We start from the raw sequence: 22,079 nt of genomic DNA, 5'->3' as shown, positions 1-22,079 counted from the left end.
GAAACAGGAGAGGGGCCAGCACCTGAGCACTACGTGGAGAGATTTTTGAGCTGCGTCTTACAGGTTAGTACAAAACCAAAGTGTGTGAAACCCAGGTCTAGATTAAATAAAACAAACCCAGATATAGTTGTGAGCTGAAATTGGTCACATTTATACTGTATTTCCATTATTTAGACAAACATTTCCTGGCTCACAGCGGTCAGGCTGGCACAGAGTAAGTGCAGCCAGAAGGAACAAGCTGAACAGGGAAGCTTAAACCCTGGAACCATCCACTTCACAAGGAGGGAAAATTTGCAACGCTGGATTTGGAATGTGAATCTGCACTGCCATCTGCAGAGAGTAGGCTGGTAATTAATGGGCCATCAGCGTAGCAGCAATTAAATTGCCAAAGCGCAATTATTGGCATGTAAAGTATGGAATCAGGTGGGAAGGAGAAAGCTGTGACATCACTGTCACAGCTGGCAATTCTGCACAATGTATGCTGTGTCTCAGCAAGGTATTTTATACTTTATTTCTTAAATATTGTTCTTTTTGCTCCTTTCAGGAGGAAAACTGATCCCCGGCTGTTTCTCCCGCATGCTCCCCGCACCATTTGCAGCTGGAGGTACTGGATTGTGCCCAGCAGCTCACTGTGACACTCTGCTTGCTGCCCGAGGTGCTTGGTCACAGCAGCGCAGCAGAAGTGATGCTACTGAATCCCATCACAGGGAGCAAAGCCAAGCCCAAAGTCTCTGTGTGGGTGAACACCTGTGCACCTGACTTTGCTGGGATCTCTGTCCCCTTACACCAAACCCTGACTTGCTGGGACCTCTGTCCCCTTACACCAAACCCTGACTTTGCTGGGATCTCTGTCCCCTTACACCAAGCCCTGACTTTGCTGGGATCCCTGTCCTCTCATACCGAACCCTGACTTTGCTGGCATCTCTCTCCCATCACATGGAGCCCTGACTTTGCTGGCATCTTTCTCTCCTCACACCGAGGCAGGGGCTGCAGCCACGGCCAGAGCTGGTTCTGTTACGAGTAGAAAAGTTGCCTATTTTTTTAGAAGATTGCAGAGTTCACAGGTTGGGCCAGCTGCTGCCACGGTGGAGTTCTAACTGTTTGTTGTTGCAATCACCTGTTGTTAATAGTTTTTCGTTAACTACCTGTTGTTGATGGTTGGGAATTCCCCTTTTTTGTCGAGTAACACCCTGCTGCTTCCCGGAGGCTGGCGCCCAGACGGTGAAGAGGAGAAGACATCGGGGTCGGCATGCAAATGAATCGGGGCTAGTATGCAAATGAAGAAGCCCCTCACCAAAACTAGCAAAAACCCCTAAAAACAACGAGCCAACAAGGAATTGAGGGATCGAAATGATATCTAGACGTAAGGAGCAGAATTCAGTGTCCGCTAAGACCCTTTTTAACCCTCGCCCTAACCTCAAAAGATGTCGGCTATAAACAGGACCTCGAATGTCGAGCCAAAACAGCCGCGAATCTCACGCGTGCACAAGCTTAAGCTCTGCCTGCAGGCCCGTGGATAAAACCGCACGGTTTTCTTTGTGACTCTTCTTGGGTTTTTCCCACCCGAGCTGGTTTTTAAGGAAGGCAGTCAAAAGGAGAAAGATCTCCTTTCTTACTTAGTCCAGGTTCCGTGTTCCAGCCCAGCTCAGTATCCCATTTTCCCCTGTGAGAACCAGTGGCACCGTGACATTAGCGGGGTGTGAAGATCTGCCCCAGGAGTAAATGCGTTATGTGAGTGTTTCTTACAAAATGAGTGATCCGCGCCCTCACTTCACCCCGAGGACACGCTTTGCTCCTCAGGAAACACCTCTCAGGTGTGGGCTGAGAAGCCCGCGAGGTTCCTGCCGCAGTGTGCCCTGCCCTGGAGCCAGGCTGGGAGAGCTGGGGGTGCTCACCTGGAGAAGGGTCCGGAGCCCCTTCCAGGGCCTGAAGGGGCTCCGGGAGAGCTGGAGAGGGACTGGGGACAAGGGATGGAGGGACAGAACAAGACAGAAAGGCTTCCCACCGCCGGAGGGCAGGGATGGATGGGATGCTGGGCAGGGATTTTACCCGGGGAGGGTGGGCAGGCCCTGGCACAGGGTGCCCGGAGCAGCTGGGGCTGCCCCTGGATCCCTGGCAGTGCCCAAGGCCAGGCTGGGCAGGGCTGGGACTGTGAAACGCTTCCCCGCGCACAGCACGGTGTGACACCGGCAGGTTTAAATGTCCTTTAGCGTTTCCCCGCGCACGGCACGGTGTGACACGGACAGGTTTAAATGTCCTTTAGCGTTTCCCCGCGCACGGCACGGTGTGACACGGGCAGGTTTTGATCTCCTTTAGCGTTTCCCCGCGCACGGCACGGTGTGACACGGGCAGGTTTTTATCTCCTTTAGCGTTTCCCCGCGCACGGCACGGTGTGACACCGGCAGGTTTTAATGTCCTTTAGCGTTTCCCCGCGCACGGCACGGTGTGACACGGACAGGTTTAAATGTCCTTTAGCGTTTCCCCGCGCACGGCACGGTGTGACACGGACAGGTTTAAATGTCCTTTAGCGTTTCCCCGCGCACGGTACGGTGTGACACGGGCAGGTTTTGATCTCCTTTAGCGTTTCCCCGCGCACAGCACGGTGTGACACGGGCAGGTTTTAATCTCCTTTAGCGTACCCCCGCCACGCGGACCATCCAACCACGCCACGGCCCGGCACACGCCGCCTCAGGGCAGGCGGGCCCGGCTCTCGCGAGCGCTCCGCGGGCTCCTCTCGCGAGAGCCGCAAGGGGCGGGCGGCGGGCGGGGCGCCGCGGTGGCGGCTCGGCCGGTCGGTCCCGCACGGCCCGGCGGCGGCTCGGCTGGACCGGCACCGGCACAGGCACAGGCACAGGCACAGCCCTGCCGGCCAGCGCCCGCTCCCCTCGGGCTCTTCCCTCCCGCCGTTCTCTCCCAGCTCCCCAAGCCCGCTGCCCTCGGGGCCTCTTCCCTTCTTTACCCCCCCACCTCACCCCCCTCCCCGCGGACCCCCCGTTCCCCCTGGCCGTTCCCTCTTTTCCCCCCTCAGGTTATCCCCTTCCCCTCACATCCCCCGCACGCTCAGGGCTCCTGAGCGCCTTCCCCGCCGCGCCTGAAGCCCCCGCCCGCGGCCTGCCCCATGGTGGGGTTCGGGGCGAACCGCCGGGGCGGGCGCCTGCCCTCGCTGGTGCTCGTGGCGCTGCTGGCCGTGATCGCCGTGCTCGCCTTCCACTGCTGGAACGCGGCGTCGCGGCAGGCCCTGCTGCGGGAGGAGCTGGCCGAGCTGCAGAGCCAGGCCCAGCGCACCGAGGTGGCGCGGGGCCGCCTGGAGCGCCGCAACTCGGACCTGCTGGGCAAGGTGGACTCGCACAGGAAGCAGCTGGAGCAGAAGGAGGCGGACTACAGCCACCTGAGCAGCCAGCTGCAGGCCAGGGACGGCCAGGTGAAGCGCTGCGAGGACGGCAAGGTAAGGGCAGGGGGCGGCTCAGCCCGGGGCACTGCCGGCCCTTGCTTGCCCGAGGTGTCCCCGCAGCCTCTGCGGCCCGGCGCTGCACCGAGCCCCGAGGCTCGGGTTTGGTGCTGCTGGGACAGCTGCGGCGCTCTCTGTTTTCTGAAAACGTCCCCCAAAAGAGCTGGAGATGTCCTGTGAACAGTGGAAATCCCGAGAGATCGCTCCTTTCCAGACGGCTGTTTCAAATTTACTTACTGTTTTTTAGCTTTCTGTCTCTGCTGAGAATATTTGATCTCTTGTGATCATTCAAGAACCCGGACGCAAAAACTACATTTCAAGGGAAATGAAAGCAGTGTGCTGTTCAATAGCACCCTGAGCTTGCCTCTTGGAATGCCTGGTACAGCACACTCTGATTTTTATGCTGCCAGCGTGTACTTGAGGGAAAAAAAAATCCAAACAAACCCTGCTGCTGACTAACGTGTCATTTTCCTTGGCTTGGAGAAGCCAAGCTCATTGAAAATTCAGCTTGCCCTTTCAGTGGGGGTGGCCTGGGGATTTCTTTGTTGTGGAAGATGAGTGAATGGTTCAGCTTTCACTGTTGTGCTTTCATAACCGTCCTGAACGGGGAAGTTCACGGGGCTCAGCACGCAAGTCCTGCTCAGGGGGCGTGTGGGGTGTATTTGCATGCAGGTCATCCCTCTGCCCATTGAACACTGTTCTCACAGTGGGATTTATGGAAATGCCACACTCTCCAGGGTTAGTGCCGGCTAGGTTTGTTTTCTGGCCCTTTCTTATTGCACATTGGATGAACAGCCTCAGGAAATGCATTGAGTTGTCACAGAAAAATCCGAATATGTACACATCACATTCCAGAGTTAGACTCCCTTAAACTGATTAAGTTTGTATTAATGTTTCCTACTGAGCCATTAAAGCTAAGCCCTTTGGTTGTTCAACAAGCATATTTTTAATTTTTATTTTTCCTTAGATTGCAATGAAAATTCCAGTTGGATATGACATGGACTCCATGATCTTAAAGGTGTTTTCCAGCCTCAGTGATTCAGTGATTCTAAAGCAGTTGGGGTTTAGCCAAGATACTTTCCCTTCTGTCTGCAAAAGGGCAGTCAGCTTGTTTGGTGTGTTAGTGTCACTGCCTGTGGGTGTAAAACTGCCCTGGCAGGATTCAGGTAAGCTGTCAGGCACAGTTCAGGAAGGATTCCTTCCTGGAAGGGGTGGTCAGGCACTGGAACTGCCCAGGGAGGTTTGGAGTCCCCACCCCTGGAGGTGTGCAGGGAATTCCTGGATGTGGCTGGGCAGTGACAGGGTGGGGATCGGGCACAAGTTGGGCTGGATGGTCTGGGAGGGCTTTTCCAGCCTCAGGGATTCTGGGATCAGTTACTGGGCTGCATGACAAGGGGGGCTTTTAATGAAGGAACTGGTATTATTTTGGATAATGTGATGTGTTCCTGTAGGACCCTGGGGCAGGAGATGCAGGTCTGAGCTGGGCAGTGCAGCGCTGGTTACTGGAACCAGGGGCAGAAACAGCTGCTGCTGGCTGCCCCTGCCTGCCCACCCTCTGCCTGGGCTTTGGACACTCTGAGTGTGACACTGCACAGGGCAGGGCCAGAGGGCAGCCAGAGAAACCTGCCCAGTACACCTGCCAAATTCAATTTCATGTTAATTGCCTGCAGCGTGTGCCGTGAGTCTTCCTCCTTTGTTCCGGAAGCTGCTGGCTAAGGCCGTGTGAGCTCGTAGCTTTTGAACATCCTCTCTCTTGTGTTCAAAATGTTCAGAGTGCCCTAAGAGGCCAGAAGAGCAGGATTTTATCAAAAACCACTCACTGGCCTTTTTTCCTCCCATGGAAGCCACTGTCTTTTCTCAGTGGCAACAGTGTGTATTGTTTTCCTAAAACCCTTTAAATGACTTTTTGTAAGGACTACTGCTTCTGTGACAGTAGAGAGTAAAGCTTTGTTTTAGAGAATGAGTCTGTCGCAAGGAAACAGTAGTAGATGTAAAGTGTCTGACCAAAAAAGGCTTGAATAATCATTTTTTCCCTCTCAAAATAGAATTTAGCAAGTCTGTCTGATCCAACTGCTCATTACCTGTGATCTTAATCTGTTTGTGAAATGCAGGAGCTGAAATAAAACCCCAGCATTGGTATCAAGTGATCACAACAAAGTCAGGCTCATTTTAAGGAAAACTCATTTGGAGAGTCTCAGCGTCAGTTGTGCTTTGTGCTCCTTTGTCCTCAGCTGAGGTTCTTTGCCTTGTGGTCACATAAATCAAGTGCCTTTCCAGTGCTGAGGCAGCCCTGGTTTCTGCAGCAGCCTGCTCTTGGCTCAGGGATTCCTGGAGTCAAGGCCAAACCCTTGGCTGTCCCCTGCTTGTGGAACGAGCCCATCACACTGCACCAGGGTGGTGTTTGCTTTTGGGAGCAAATATGGGAGTGTGTCTTGTGTTTAAAAAGAAAAGGAAAACATTAATTTTTGGGAATTCTCCCCTCCTGCGGTGAGCTCCTGAGGGTCTGTTGGGCCTGGAACAAACAAGGAGGTCTCATCTGAAGTGCCCTGTGAGAGGCAAGCAGGGGTAATGCCTGCCTTGGAGTTGGGCAGGTGCTGCATGCTCAGGTAGCACCCGCTCCCTGGGTATTCCATGGGTTTTTGGCAGCATGCCGTTGGGTTTGGGGTTTTTCCATGGCTTAGCACATCCATTTGCTGTGAGCATGCTGCCGTGGGACTGGCAGGAGGCTGTGGTGGAGAGCTTCCAGGTGGCAGGCGCCCAGTGCACCTCTCATTCCCTGCCTGCTGCTGGCCCTGCCAGCTCTGCAACACTGCCCTGCCCTTACCTGCTGCCCAGAAACGCTTGGGATGAACTGTTTAGTCAAACATCCCCAGCAGCAGCTGGCTCTGCTCTTTGTTGCCAAAACTTGGTAACTCCTCAGTTTGCAAAGCTGTAGCTTGACAGCAGCAATGTGGAGTTGTTACACCGCAAGATTCACAGCTCAGGATTCACTGGAGGGTTGCCACATGACCATGCATGGGATTTCTGGTGGGTTTTTTTCCTGTGCAGGGCTCATTGGCTGCAGAGGGTTTATTTTCTCCATCCCATGTGCTTGGAAAGGCCCTGAGGAGCCCCTGAGAGCTCAGGAATACAAACAGGTCCAGACCAAAGGAGGATGGGGCCCAGGAAGAGCTGGACCTGCGCCACGGCTCATGGATTGTGGGTTTTGCATGTGTAGGTGGAGCAGATCCCATGAATCATAAAAAAGCTTCCTCCTTTTCTGTCCTTCAGATGAGGGACATTTGCTGTCAGCTGAGCGAGTTTGGATATAAATTCTGTCACTTCTCTCTGAAACTCAAAATCACCAAAAGGAAAGATTGTGTGATAGAAGTGCTGCACATTTCCATGCAGCTCCTGCTCACAGACAGCAGCCCTCCCCCAGCCAGGCACATGGTTATGGGATCAGCAAGAGCCAGTGGGAAGGGTTTGTGTGTGAGGGATTCTCATAGATGAGGGTCTGAAAATAGGCCCTGCTACTTCCCAGGATCTCCTTTGTCCACAGATTTATTGGGTTCTGGGGAATAACTGCATTAGAGTGGAATACAGGAAAATATGATTATTGCCTGTAGCTTTGCAAGAGGGGGAGACCCTTGTTCATTCACACAACAAATCACTGGCACCCTGTCCCCTGTTGGAGGGGCAGCTGGCACAGTGGGTGCCCAGTGGATGGAGGGGCTTGGTGGTGACTTGTGTTTTCTGCTTCCCTGTGTGTCCCCTTCCCTGTGTGTCCCCACTGCAGGGCGGGTTGTGCCTTTGAAGTGCAGCTCTGCCAGGCTGGCCCTGGTGAGATGTTGCTTTGTGCATCCTGTGAGGGGGCCTTGAATGCCTCGGTGGGCAGAGCATGAGACAGTCGTGGCTCTGACGTGCCAGGAGGCTCCAAGGTGTTCCTTTGGGGAGTAATTTTGTCCCTCTTTCAGAGCACTGTGGTCAGAAGGCTCAGGTTACCTAAAGATCACATTCCTGGTGGAATTAATAAATGCTGACAGATTAACTGTGGAGCTGGACTTTTCAGTTATGTTCCAGGCTTTGGAGGAAATATGTTCAAGGCCATTTTGTTTATTTTACTAGTTTTTCTGCTCTGTCTCTAGAATTGTCCAGTTCTGCTTGCTTTCCTTTTTGGGAAAAGCCTTGGGTGAAGCAGTGCTGTGTCCTGTGATAGGTGGGAGCCGTGGTGGTGCCTCTCCAGGCCCTAGAGCCCCCTTGGCTTTTGTTTTGGGCATGGGTCAGGATTTGCCTGTGCTCCAGGGGCGAGGCAGGGTCAGCCAGGATCCTGCAGGCTGGCACAAAAGCTCTGCTGCCCTTGGAGCCTCTGCTGTGTGCCCAGAGCTGTGGGGGGTTGCATGTGCACTGTGCTGCAGGAAAGCACCATCGCTGCAGTTCCTGCATGGCTGGGGGGCCAAGGCAGCAATGCCTGATCATACCCACACGGGACAAAGGGATCAGCCTGCTCAGAGTGATTTTGTAACAGCAAAGACACAACGGGAAATACAGAATGAATAATTTGATAAAAGGGAGGCTCAGGTGCAGGGAGGAAGTCCCAAAGACAGGGCAGGTGTGTTTTGGGGTTTTTTGGCAGGAAATGGAGGTGACTGACACGGACACTTCAGGGACTGTGGGGGGCACTGAAACAGCCCCTGTGTCCTGCTGTGTCCCCATGTGTGTCCCACCATGTCCTGGCCAAGGGGCTGTGCTGGCACTGCAGTGTGCTGTTCCCAGAGGTGATGCTGACCTTGTCACCCACGCGTGACAGCCCTGCTCAGCACCTTCCTGCAGCTACCCTTTGTGTCACTGTGAAACTGCAACAAAAACAGCCACAGCACCCGAGGTGCCTGAGGGCAGGCAGGGATTTTTACCTGCTTTCTTAGAATATTCCACACATTCATCTTTCTCTTTGTTCCTGCTGGTTTTTGTCTTTATGTAATGACAAAACAAAGCATCTTTACTTCAGGACTTTGTGTAGGTGCATTTCTTACTTATTGTAACTATTCCTTACTAAAAATGCCAAATTAAAAGCTGTTGTTGTTTACTGGTGTGAGATTCTCTCTCAAAATAAAATGTGTTAGGATGTTAGATAGCAGCATATAAAAGAGCTATTTAAATATAACAATTCTATTATATGTCTTAGGTAACAGTTGGTTTTGCTGTTAATGCTGTATTTATTTTTATCCACCTGTGCTTTGACATTGGCTGTTTACTGTCCTTCTTGCAATATCAGGATGCAGCATGTTTATTTTAGTTGAGACAATCTAGGGTTTTTTTTTTTTTATATAAATATGTTCTGGAATTAAAATTTAAGCCTTTGTTAGCAAAGCCTGAACACAGTGTTTAGTTTGGTGATGTCACTTACACTCACTAAATACACATTTCTCAGTTTTACAGGAACTTTGTGCACGTCACTCTGATAATCCTGTCCATACGTTGCTTCACCAAGCAAACAGACACACCTGAGTCTTCACAGCTCAAACCCTCCCCAACCTGCTGGTCACCTGTATTTATTAATCCTTTTCTTCCTTCCAGATGAAGCTGCAGAACAACATCTCGTATCAGATGGCAGACATACATCGGCTAAAGGGTGAGGGACTCATGGCCAAACTCACTTGGCAGGCTGAAGTTGTGCATTTTAGCTGCCCAGGTGATGCAGAATGCAGTATAAATGAAGGATCTGGTGATGCTGGAACTCGTAGTTTCACATTTCTCATAATGGGAAATCTCACTGTGTTTGTTACCTGGTGTGGGTAAGTGCAGAGCTGGCTCTCACCTTGCTGCAGAAAGGATGTGTGTTCTGGCACTGCTGAGTTACATGACAGTAGAATCATTTCCATGGCCAGACACGCAGTTTAGCAGAGTTTGATCAGAAACACTGTGATTGTTATGCCAGGTTAGAAAAGGTCCAGGACGCATCTCTGCAGTTCTGTGCAGACATGATTATAATGCCTGAGGTGTTGCTCTGTTCAGAGCACTTCAGAGGGAGCCAGAACGTGATCACATCTGAACTTGCCTGCACACAACACACATGGGCTCTGCCTGTATCCATGTAGCTGCAGCTTAAAGTAGTAGGGAGCTTCATTATTCCTAGCCTGAGGAGCAGGGAGAGCTTCTAGAGCAGTTGTGAAGACAGGAAATCTGTGTTGGCTTTACGGGTAGCAGAAAGGTGCCTCCTTTTGTACACTCACTGCCACAAACAGTGTTTGAGCATCCTGCCTGGAGCAACTTGGCAGCACTTCCGTGTTACTCAGAGTGACAGAGCCATTCAGGAAATTATGGACATTTCCAGCAGATAAGGAAAATAGCATTGTGCAAGGTTTCTGAATACAAAGGTGCAGAAACACTTAGGGAGATGGGCATAGTATCAGAAGACTTTGTCTCTAATTCATGCTGCCATCTGGCATACATGAGTAAAGTGGCATCTTCCTCAGATTGGTTTAAGAACCTTTAAAGTATGTCTAGACATGAAACTTGAGCAATTTCTTACTTACTTAGCAATATTGGAAATGCCATCTGCCACGGGGCATTTTTTCTTATCTTTCTGTACTCATGGTGGTTCTGCTCTTTCGGCCCAGAACAACTGGCAGAGTTACGGCAGGAGTTCATCCGCCAGGAAGATCAGCTGCACGAGTACAAGAAGAACAACACGTACCTGACAAGGAGGCTGGAGTATGACAGGTATGTCCTCAGGAGTGTTGGCAGCTGCAGCCTGGTGTGTGTGAGTGGGACCTGTATTTACTAAAAAGTGCTAATTAGTCTCGTGTCTGCTAATTGTCAAACACAAGTGTGATCACTTGGCGATGCACCTGAGCTGAAGGTTTGACTTTCAAGTTCTTTGTGATGTTGTAGTCCTTCCCCCAACGTGAGATAGGAGCTAAGGAGAATCTTGACTTAGTGGAATCGTTCTGCATTTTTAAGTCAATGTATTTTTTATAACATGGAGATTTTGCTCATTAACACATGAAGGAGTCTAAAGGACACAGTCCTGTGTCACCAGCATTGCTAATTGCTGCCTTTCTAGCAGTGTAGTTTCATTTGTTTCAGCTGAAGCTGAAAGCACCTTGTGTAGATTGAAATTTTAAGTTGACTTCAGCCCTTTCAGTTGCTGATAGAGAAACGGGGAGAACAACTACTCCTGCTCTGAGGAGTGAGGAAGATTTAACTCTTGAGAAAGTGTTTGAAACTTTTACACTCATAAAGTTCTGTGCTGTGCTGAGAGTCTGTGGGACATGGGAGCTTTGGTGATTGGGCTGATATTTGGCTTGCTGGGGAAGTTGGGGCAGCTGGCTGTGTATTCAGATGGTGTTATTTGAGTTGGGAGCAGTAACTGATAGTGGCACGCGTGCACCTTCTCTGTTGACAGCCAGGGGAGACACGTTGCTTTCCCAGCGGAATTAATATTTGTGGACAGATTAACTGTGCAGCTTGACCTTTTGTTTGCATTCCAGCTCCTGGAGGAAGTATATTCAAGGCCATTCTCTTTATTTTACTCTTTTCTCGGCTCTGTGCCTATTTTTTTCCAGCTCTGCTTTCTTACTGTATTCAGTCCATTCCCACTCCATATACATGCCAGGACGAGGCTTCTTGGACAGACTATTCTAGTTATAGCTCAGGTTTGGCTTTTTGTGCCACTTCATATATTTCCCCTTATTTTATTTGTGGGTGAGTGGCTCCAACAAATGAAGTGTAACTAATGGTGTGTTTCTCCTCAAGCCTGCAGTGTGGGCAGCAGATCAAGGAAATGAGACTGCAGCATGAAGAGAATATCAAGAAATTAATGGACCAAATTGCTCGGGAACAAAAGGTAATGCCAAAAAAGTTTGTGTTGAATGAGAAGAGCCCAAAGCCTGCTGTTTGCCTCAGAGATGTGGAGGCCTGGGACATTTCTTCCCTAACTTTGTGTTCAGGATCCCCCTGAGCAGCCCTAAGTGGGTGTTAGTGCCAGAAATCTGCCTGCTGTCTCACCCAGTGGACTGAGCTGGGAGCTGAAGCCAGATTCTTTGCTGTGCTCCAGCCTTGCTCCATGATGTCACTGCTGAGGATTTCAGTTGTTGCCTGTAACATGGATATCTCTGTTCAGCTCTCCAGGGTGGGATCTGTGTTCTCACAGCCTTGCCCAGGTTACTGCAGAGGGAGCCTGAGCTCTGCTGTGGCCCGAGGTGCTAATGTGATGCAAATTGCGATGGTGCTGGAATGCTATCGAGTGTGTGATTACATCAACCAGGCTGCCAGTAGAAGTTGGGCCTCTTTTCTGCAAACAGATGCTTAAAATTTTGTGTCCTTACTTCATCTATAAACATCTCAAATAATAGGGCAGACTGAGAGCAAGTTTGTCACATCTTCTCTCACAGTCTGGAATTGTTTCAAGGCTCTGACCTGAGGCTTAAGGCTTACCTTAACCTGTTTTTGTTGTACTTAACACCTCTGTATAGCAGTGGAAATGTGCTGCAGCTGTGCTGTGATGGACATTTTCTGTTCAGTTGTGTTTCCAGGGTCCAGCTTTGTGCATAGAGTGCTCTGCTCTTTGCTTTGGTGATCACGGAATTCATAAATGCAGTTTTGCTGACCCAAATGAATCTTGAATTTGAGGATGTTTATTTTGTAATCTCCAGGGAAGTGTTTGATGTTGTCTCTCTATTTTTTCTAGCAGGCCACACAAAAAGTTCAGTCTAGTAAAGACACTGCAGTCAGCCCCAGCAATGGTGAGCAGGCAGTCCCTGAGACCGTTGCAGAGGTGGAAGATAAAGACATAGTGAAGAATGAGGAGCCTTCAGAACATGTTGCAAATGGCAAAGGTATTTCCTTTTTTGGGCATTTGTGATAGAGAATGGGCCAGTTGGGTTGCATCCTTTGCCAGCCTCCAGACTGTGCATTTCTCTGAAGCAGAAGGAGGAGTTGTTTGGCTCAGGTACATTGATTAGCTGCAGTGATTGTTCTAAATTAGAGCTTTCCACAAGAGGGAAATTCACAGTTCAGACTGAAGGGTTAGTAAGGCAGAATATCCTTTTCTTGTCTTGCAGAGAAAATCAAACCAGGAGGAGATGCAGGCATGCCTGAAATAGAAGATAATGACCCTGCTAAAGCTGAAGATACTCCCACTGGTTAGGAGAAATACTCTTCATTCTTTCACATTTGGGTCTTGGTGATGTAGATGTTGTGTGTGAACACCATGTGGTTCACAGTGAGTGCAGGCTTTTAAAATCTCTCTGTGGTAATAAAATTCAAGTGGGGTGTAAAATCAGATCATTTCTACTGTGCCTTAGAGGTTTGAATTCTTAAAATGGAATGTTTTGGATAATGCCCCTCCTGAAATCTTACCTTTTATATTTTCATTTAGAAAATTATAAAAAAATAGAAGTTTACAGGATTGTTAGAGCAAGACCAGGTAAATAGTGTGTTTGTTTCACATTAATACTTTTGTCCCTGTGTTCTGTTTTAGCTTTAAAGAGGCCACTTATTTCAGCTCCTAAAAGTGAAGGGCATCAGCCTGTTATCAATCTTCCAACTGAACAGCCCCATGCTCCAAACCTGGCACCAGGTAAAATTCCTGTTAGCAGGTGATGGGACAGTATTTTGGTTACAAGAAGAAAACCAAGGATAAATTTCTGCAGGATCCAAGCCTGTGTTTTTGCCTCTTGTATCCTCCAAACCAATAATTTCTGAGCCTTTTGACCAATCACACCTAATTTTGAGTTAGAAATTTGAAAGATAAGTGCTTCAAGTGGACAGAGTAATTTAAATGCATGTTCCTCCTTAGGGTACTGATTAGGGCTGCCCCAGCCCCTCAGGGGTTGGTTGTTGATCTCTTGGTAGCCACAATCAGATTTTCCTGTTGCCTGCTCAGTGTCCTCCTGTCCCTGGGAACAGCTCACTTGAGGGTGACATGGGGAAGGTTTAGGAGGTGAGAACTTAGTCCTGCAGTGACAGGGTTTGAAGGAATTGCGGTTAGAAGAGAGACAAACCCAAAGAAAATAAACTCCGTGTTTGATCAAGTCACTTGAAGGTCAGAGAATATCAGGTGATGCCTGCACTGCAGGTGGCTTGTTCCAGTCGTGTCCTGCTGAAATTCTGAGTGTAACTTCCCATTTCACCGTTGTAGGTTTGCCCAGTGACAGCGACGGAAACGCTGACATTGCCAAGCAGATCCCTCCAAATTCTCTCCAGCACTTGAATTTTGAAGAAAATGTGGACACCCAGAAAGAGCACAAGGTTGAGCCAGACCAGATAAAAATCCCAAAGAGCCGAGTTAGCGACTTGCAGAAGATTAAGCAAAGTAAGTTGGCCAATATCACACACTTCAGTATATTAAAAAAATCCCTTCATTTTTTATCTGTGTAAGTACCTGTCTGGAAAATGGGGGCCATTGTAGAGGGTGGCTTCAGAGAGGGAGTCTGAGAAGGAATATAATGTGTTCCTGGGTAAAGGATAGGCTTTACTGTGTTATTTTTCACATGTACATTCAGTTATTTTACAAAATTATTTCCTTATCGGAATTTAAGATGTTTTTGGAAATTGCTGCACAGTTAAATTGGTTAAGTCAGAACATTGATAGATGCAGGAGTTACTCACTTTATTACTTGACTTCAGTACACTTTTTGGACATTATTGTAGGAATTCAGTCAAAACTGAGAACTTTCGTTGTTTTAATATCACTCATGGAACTTTGTGATGGAGCAGGGACAATGTATTACAAATTGTCACAGAACCTGGGCAGGCCTGGCTTCCACTGTGTGTATCCTGAGGTGTGCAAGGCTCCTTATTTTATCAAAGCAGCTTCTGGAAGAAACTTCTGGAGTGAGAACTTCTCATTTCAGTGGTTGGGTTTGTTAATGGATTGTCTCTCTTCCCTGGTCACGGATGAAATGATGGGGGTAGTTGGAGCTGGGAAGGAAATGTCTCCATTGTAGGCTGGGAGGAGGTACCTGAGAGTCAGGAATTGTGCCCACTTAGTCTCTTCTCTTTGGAATAACTCTGGTTGTAGGCTTTAACAGTGCAACGAGGGAGAGAGTTTATCATGGAAAGAAATAGCTGATCCAGGTTTGTGTAAGGGTCTGTCCTGATGGTCAGAGAGGTCCACTGGTGACAGACTCACCCCTGGTATGGAGGGGCCCAGCTGTGGCCCAGCCCTGCAACTCCCACCGTGGGCAGGTGCCTGGCTGGTGTTGGTGACTGAGGGCTGTGAAGCAGAGGGTGCAGAATGGAACTGGTCAGCCTGGGGGACAGAAGAGCTTGGGGGAACCTTAGAGTGCCTAAAGGGGCTCCAGGAGAGCTGGAGAGGGACTGGGACAAGGCATGGAGGGACAGGACACAGGGAGTGGCTCCCACTGCCAGAGGGCAGGGATGGATGGGAGATTGGGAAGGGATTGTTCCCTCTGAGGGTGACAGGGGCTGGGATAGAATTCCCAGAGCAGCTGTGGCTGCCCCTGGATCCCTGGCAGTGTGCAAGGCCAGGTTGGATGGGGCTTGGAGCAGCCTGGGACAGTGGGAGGTGTCCCTGCCGTGGCAGGGGTGGCACTGGAGGGGCTCACCAGCCTGACTGTGCTCCCTGAACTCAGTCTGTAGCCCTTGTGGGCCTGCTGCATTTCCTGGGATCTCTTCATCAACTCCAACCTTTCCTTCTGTCAACTTCAATTCATTTGTCACACTGTCTCTGGCTACCCATGGGCTGGTTTTGCTGGAAGTTGGGTACATGCCCTTGCCTTCCATGGCTCAGTTTGGGTTTAACATGTGCAAATCCCACTGTCCTACCTCGGTTTTGTATATAATGCAGTGTCAAAAATACCAACAGGATCACTCCATTAGACATGAACAGGCAATGAATAATGTATGGAACTTTGGATTTCTAAACAGATCGTGGGTGTTTTTTTTGCTTGTTTTATGACAATACCTGAAACTGGTGCTCCTGTACGTTTGAGCTGTGCTAGGTGTGATTCTGCTGCTTTTCCCCATATAGAGAAGCAGGATGGTACTGCTTCTGTCTTAGTTTTTACATGCACCTTATTTTAGGGAATAATTTTACTTCTACATCTGTCCATTTTTAATCCTGATGTTGAAATCATGCTCCAGTTTTACTTCTCCATTAGTTGCTTGCACTGGGAGTCATCACCTGCCCTGGCAGCCTTGGTGCCCAGTGTGCAGGAATTGTATCACACTTTAATCCCATTTTTCCCATTTACACAGAGTCTTCCAGGCCAGTGACCTCTGCAGACTCAGAGCTGCTTCTCTCCAGCACTGGGCTGGAGGAGATCTCCCTGTATCCCATTGAACACCAGCTCTGAGCTGACATCTCCCCAGTAATCTCTCACCGTGTGCCTGGGTGATTGCCTGCTCGTTCTGTATTTCCAGCTGATTCCCGTTTTTCTTTTGCATTGTTTCAGGATCTGAAACCACTCTTAAATTTTTGTTGGGAGACGAAAATACTGGATTTGGGGCATTTTGGAAATGGTCACAGCTTGCTAGGGAGGCAGAGTGTAAAGCCAGCTAGAGTTTCCAAGCCGGGCAGTGAGGGCAGGCCTGTGCTGGGCTCCCTCCCGTGCCAGCAGGGCACCCTCTGCAGGGCACCGGGGCAGCACTGGCTGGCTCCAGGGTGTGCAAAATGCCAGGCCTCAGCAAATTGGCTGCTGACCCTTCCAAGAGTGAGAGCTCTTGTGCCTTTTGAAGATTCTTGTGTTGGTGCCTGTGGGCAATCCAAGGTGGAGCTGTTTGGTGCTCACTCAGCCCTTGCTGTGGAGAGAGGAGTGTGGGACAGCCAGGTGTCACGAGGGTCTCACAGAGGTGTCACCTGCACAGAGGTGCTCCAGGAGCCTTGTCCAAGCCCTGCCTCAGCCCTCTCCCTTGTCCCCCCTTTCTCTCCAGCTGGATCTACCACAGACCCGACTGCCTTCCCCTGCGATCTGCTCTCGTGTAGGATCTCCCTGTTTCTTTCCTCTCTGCTGCTGACTCACTCCTTTCCTACTCCACAGGCCGGTTCTTTGATGAGAATGAATCCCCTGTGGACCCGCAGCAGGGTTCTAAACTGGCAGATTATAATGGGGATGATGGGAACGTGGGTGAGTATGAGGCAGACAAACAGGCCGAGCTGGCTTACAATGAGGAAGAGGATGGTGATGGTGGAGAAGAAGACGTCCAAGGTGAGCTTGGGCCTTACCTCCATCCCATTGTGATAAATCCATGCTGAGTTACTTGTTGAATTTGTGTAAAGCCTCTCTGGTTTAGCTGATCACAAATTGCTCAGACAGAACAAACAAGCTTGAGATTTGGTCTCGCTCTCTGTGGGACAGCAGCAATGCAAGTCTTGAGAGAGAGGGTTTTGGCACCTCACTGCAGTTGTCTATAGCTCCTGCTAGGAAAAGCAAGTCCAAATTCCAGACATGGTTTTACCCAAACCCCCCAGCTCTGGTTCCTGGCTGGGAGGGCTTTGGGCCTTGACATTGTTAATTGTCAAATACAGGAATGAAGTAGTTTGATTCCTGCTCTTGTCGCACCTGCCTGGAGCTGGTGTGCAGTGAGGCCTCAGGTGGTGATTCCAGGCGTCACTTTGTGCATTATACACAGATTCAACAGGCTTGTGGTGTTCTGCTAACCTACCTTGGAGCTCCTGATCCAGTGCTGCCTAACACCTGTGTGTGCATGGCCATTCCCTGTCCTGCATGCAGCTCCTGCATCGCCTCCCTCGCTTGCCTCTGCCTGCCTTGTCTGCCTTCTCCATCCAGCTCTTGGGGGATGTTTGGGACAGGCCTGCATGTCTGCAGGGTGAGAATGTTGGGTAAACAGAGAGTATTTCCAGTTAAATGGAAGTGTAAAATAAAGAAGGGGGGGAAATAGGAAATGGGAAATAGGAAACAAAAATCCTACAGGCCCCCTGATTTTGACCCTGATAAGTTATATAAGTTAATAAGTTTTTAGCTGGAGGTTTTTCAGGCACTGTATTTAACTGGCATCTAGGCAAAATGAATGGGCAAAGCCAGTAGAGAGCAGCTGACTGTGTGAGCATGCAGCTGAGTGCAGTGTCAGCAGGCTGGGCTGGGCTGGCAGTTTGAAACTCGTGCACAAGTGAAGGAATGGGATGGACCAGAACCTGTGCCAATTGATTAACTTATCAATGGGCTGCAGTGCCTGCTGCTCCAGCTGCAGGCTGCTGTGTGCCCCTCGTGTCAGGACTCGCAGGGGGTTTGTGTGTCTGGCAGGTGTCCCTGGGCTGGCAGCTGCACAAAGGCACAGGGGCATGCAGAATAGCCTGCTCCAGTAGCAGGTGTCCCTTGCCATGGCACTTTCCTGTCCGTGCTGGGGCCATGGGAGCCATGCCCCTGAGGGTGCTGGGCTGCTGTGGGCACGGAGTGCAGGGTCTCCTGTGTGTCCCTGAGCCCTCAGTGGGTCCTGCCCAGCTCCTCACTGCAGGAGTTCCTTACCTGGGCTTCAGGATGGAGCTGTGGAGGTTGTGACTGCAGCCGAGTCTGTGCTGCTGGTGCCATCTGCCTCGCTCAGCCTGGGTGCTCTGGACAGCCCTCGTTGTGAAGGAACGTTCCCAGTATCCAACCTGAGCCTCCCCTGGCACAGCCTGAGGCCGTTCCCTCCTGTCCTGTCCCTTGTTCCCTGGGAGCAGAGCCAGACCGAAGGTGGCTGCCCCACGGGGCAGGGCTGCAGCAGCCTGTCCCTGTCCCCATCCCACAGAGCTCGGTGCTGCTCCATCAGTGAGTACCCGGCTGCAGGGTCCTGAGGGGAGCTGGTGGCTGGGGCAGCAGGGATTGAACAGCTGCACTGACAGGGGCAGCATTCCCCAGTGCCTCTTTGGAAAGGGTGGGTGGGATACAGCTCTAAACGGTGGGAAAATGCGAAACCCCAGAGACTGGGCTTGTGTACCTTGCAGTGTGAGTGGTGTTTGGAAGAACAGAGCTCTGACTGACAGTGACCCCATCAAACATTTCCCTTCCAGGTGGGGTCCCTGCAAGGTCCCTGCTCTGGTGGCTTGGGATTTGAACTTGGGGAAGGTCCTTCTGCTGATGAACCCCTCTTTGTCTCTGTATAGACAGACTGGATTAAGAGCTAGGGTTAAAGGGTGACTTCTGAAAGCTTCTTCCTGTGGGATCGTCTGCACAGATGTGTTACTACCTCAAACCACATTTCCCAGGCTTTGTTCTGTTGTTCCTCAATGACTTGTCGTGTTGGCTTGAGCTGTGATTTGAGTGTGGCTGGTGGAGCTTCTGGGGCAGTATTTCAAAAAAAGTGGCTGCTTCAGGCTTTATACTGATTTGTCTGCAGGGCAGGAGAGGGCAGAAGGGGAGGGTTGAAGGGAGGGTGGTTATAATTGTTTAGGGAGGAGAAAAAAGAAATGAGAGTTTCTGTCTAAAAACTGTCAGGTAAACATCACCCGGCTCTGCGTCAGGCTGAACAAAGCCTGTGGCATGTGCTGCAAAGCCACTGGGTTCCACGTGGTTTCTCTTGCCTCCAGGAATGTGCAGGCTTAGATTGAAATTATCCAGGGGAAACAGACAGTTTGGGGGATGTTCTTGGGGCAGGGCAGCACCAGCCTGGTTCCTGCTCTCAGGCACCTGCTGAAGGGCAAGGGGATGTTTGAAGGTGGCAGCTTCTAAAATGTCTGTTAGTGATGGCTGGATGGTGGAGGGGGGTAACTCCAGGACATCCAGGTGCTGTGGTGGCACTTTCTTGTGGAACAAACCTGTGTCATGCAGTGAACTCCAGCCTTTGCTGCTGGAGCAGCCCCCCAGGCCCCTGCCTGGCTCCCGGGGTGCTGGGTGGGAAGGTGTGCAGAGCTCCAGGTGCAGCTGGGGGAGCTGAACTTGGATTTCTTTTGCTGTGAACAAGAGTCTTTCCTGATAGAAAGGAGTAGCTCTGAGGTGCAGGAAAAGCTTATTAGTTGGAGCAAATGGAAGTTTTAGGGTTTTTCACTTTTTGAGGGAAGGAGGCCCTTGGTAAAGAAGGGCCCTGTGCTAGTCCCTGAGGTTCCCACCCTCTGTGAATGGTGTCAGCTCTGGGCATGGGGCTTGGAGCTGGGTTTAGTGGGGGAGTTTGAAAGCTTGACAGGCAGTGTCAAAGGCAGCAGCTGGTGTGGCAGTGCTGCAGGGTCTGCAGCCAGGCAGTCGGTGAGCTGGGGCTGCCCTGCAGCCAGAGATCCCCCTGCAGCACTCACAGCTGGGCTGGACACGTCCTGTCACTGCCCTGGCCAGCTCAGGCCTGTGCCCTTAGCAGCATGTCCTGGGAACTGCACTTGGGTGTTTTTTCAGTGATACCACATGAGATCTGAGCCGAGCATTTCAGTAGTGATCTAATTGCAATGTGTAATTGCAGATGACGAGGAGCGAGACCTGCAGAACGACCTGGGGGACTACAGCAAGTCCCGCCTCAGCGAGGGGGTCCTGTAGGCCCCGGGCACAGAGAGCTCAACCCAGGACCCTGAGGTGCTGCAGAACTGGACCTGTTTTACTCCAGTGTTTCCTGCTTCCCGGGAAGCTGAGGATCAAGTGCCGAGGGTGCTCAGCAGCAGGAGGAGAGGACCCCCTCTGTACATATGTACATATTTGTACTGTTGCAGGTTGTATTAAACCCACATCTTTGCTGTTACATGGAGCTGGTTACTCAGCCTGGTCCTTACCTGTAATAATCTCTACACTTAAACCCAGTCTATAAACATAGGCTGAACTGTTTCTGCCACGTAGAACACTTGGAACCCAGAGAACTTGTACAGTTTGTACCTGATGTAACAAAGCCACTGTGGAAGCCATGTACAGCCAAGAACTCTTTTTCTACAGTCCCACCTGTGTGGCAGAGCTGCTGCTCCCGAGTGCTGGGGCTTGTACAGCAGTGAGAATGGCATGTCAGAGGGACTGGGAACTGAATGGTGCAGTAACTGCTCCTTCCTCACTGCAACCCAGCACTACATCCCACTGAACTCCTGTGCAGTGACCACATCTCATAGCTAGAGCTGCAAATCTGTAGTAGGACTTGAATAATTCGATACATCCCAAAAAAGCTGTGCAACTAATAGCTCAATTTAAAAGGTGATATAAATAATTTGCAGCTTGTAGGAAATCCTTGTGTTAAAGAGGGTAAGTGTGTCAGTGAGACACCTCTCCAGCAGCTGTGTCAGCCCCTGGATGGAAGGACCAGCCTGTGCCCAGGTGAACATGCTGTGGATGCTGGTTTGCTGTCCCAGTGTCCATCCCAGCTCCAGCCACTCCAGTTCATTTCCAGTTCAATGCCCTGATCCTGAACACCCAGCACATGCCATGGTTTGGTTTCCTCCATCAGACCTGTAAGTCAGACCCTTTTCTGTATTCTGTATTCACACTCAGAATTGATGGGGATGATTCCATTGCTCTGCAGTGGTGGGAATGAAGGGGATTGTCCCTCCTGCTCCCCCAGGACACAGGCTGATGGGCCTGGTGAGGGTGATTGAACTCATCCCTGTGCTCTGGTGCTGGGCTGAAGTAATGGGTCAGGTTTGCTCCTTGGCAGCTCAGTGAACCTCTTAAATAAAGTTCAATGCTTGTACAATTATCTTACGGGTTTTTAAGACAGTTTATTATTACTTCAAGTGTCAATGCAAAATAAAATTCCCCCCAGTTTCTGCATTTAAAGAGTGGAACTCCAGCTCAGCGCCGTGTCCTGGTTGCAGCTGAACCCCACATTCTCCAAACTAGTGCAGCATCACATGGCACAGCTTGGGAGCCCCCTAAACAGAGAGCTACTTCTGAAATGTTGACGTGAGACCATTCTAGACTCAGCTTCAGCTGCTTTTCCCTTCCCTGCCCATCACCAGGACCATCCCTTTTGGGCCCCTGTGCTGAAGGTGGCTTGCTCCATGTTCTTTCTCTGCCTTCTCTTTTTCTTGCATTCCGTGTTTTCTCTTTTTTTCCTCTTTCTGTCAGAGCGATTACTCTGCTTCACCCTTGTGCAGCCACACCTGGAGCATTGTGTTCAGTCCTGGGCTGCCCAGCTCAGGAAGGACGAGGGGCTCTGGTGAGGGTCCAGGAGACCAGCAAGGTGATGAGGGGTGTGTAGCCCCTCTCCAAGAGTGGTGGGCTCACAGGTGCCCCTGCAGCCGGGCTGTGCAGGCTCTGAGCACAGGCCAGCTCGGTTTGTTTGGAAACGCTGCTCCGACACCGTGTGCCGTTTGCGTGCAGCCGCTCCCGTCGCCATGGCAATGCAGCACAGACAACGCTGACAGATCAGCGAGACTGCCACCAAGCTGGCTCTCACACTGCAGCCCCGCAGCAGAAACCCAACAAAGCCTCTGCCCACCACGGCCAGCCCGCGTTTCAACCAGCACACCCGCTGCTGGCTCCGAGGCTCCGCTTCCAAATCCCTCGGGATCCCTTGGGATCCACGTGGCAATGCATTTCAGACAGCAGGGAGCTGAGATTCCACTGCCAGGGCTGAGGGATGAGTTCAGGCAGTGTCAGAAATGCAGGCACCTCCACCCAGCAGCCAGAGAAACAACTGAGTTACTCCAGCCAGTCCTCGCTGCCCAGATTTGGAGGTTTTCAGCAAGCAGACTCTGCCAAAGCTTTCCCGAAGTCACATGAATCCCACAAAAACAACCAATCACTGGTGAACCCATTTTAATTTCAAAATGAGGAAAACCAAACTG

The 22,079-nt window shown here is 50.7% G+C and overlaps 1 protein-coding gene across 4 annotated transcripts; it reads left to right on the top strand.

Annotated features, from left to right (window-relative positions):
• Nucleotides 1-2,848: 2,848 nt before the first annotated feature.
• GOLM2 (golgi membrane protein 2) lies at nucleotides 2,849-20,986 on the top strand. Of its 4 annotated transcripts, none has more exons than XM_058033164.1 (10): nucleotides 2,853-3,445; nucleotides 9,005-9,059; nucleotides 10,048-10,150; nucleotides 11,186-11,276; nucleotides 12,123-12,267; nucleotides 12,493-12,573; nucleotides 12,912-13,010; nucleotides 13,572-13,745; nucleotides 16,435-16,602; nucleotides 19,778-20,986. In XM_058033164.1, exons 1-10 carry the CDS (start codon nucleotides 3,119-3,121, stop codon nucleotides 19,849-19,851), a joined length of 1,317 nt encoding a protein of 438 aa, XP_057889147.1. In that variant the 5' UTR covers nucleotides 2,853-3,118; the 3' UTR covers nucleotides 19,852-20,986. The 4 variants fall into 4 exon arrangements, with proteins under 4 accessions (XP_057889149.1, XP_057889148.1, XP_057889147.1 ...); XM_058033163.1 differs by having other exon boundaries at nucleotides 12,120-12,267; XM_058033166.1 differs by lacking the exon at nucleotides 16,435-16,602 and having other exon boundaries at nucleotides 2,849-3,445.
• The last annotated feature ends 1,093 nt before the right edge of the window (nucleotides 20,987-22,079 follow it).

This window comes from Melospiza georgiana, chromosome 13 (assembly GCF_028018845.1).
Source record: "Melospiza georgiana isolate bMelGeo1 chromosome 13, bMelGeo1.pri, whole genome shotgun sequence".
NCBI lineage: Eukaryota > Metazoa > Chordata > Aves > Passeriformes > Passerellidae > Melospiza > Melospiza georgiana.
The sequence above is the reverse complement of the archived record's forward strand: the minus strand, read 5'-3'. Positions and strand labels throughout refer to the sequence as shown.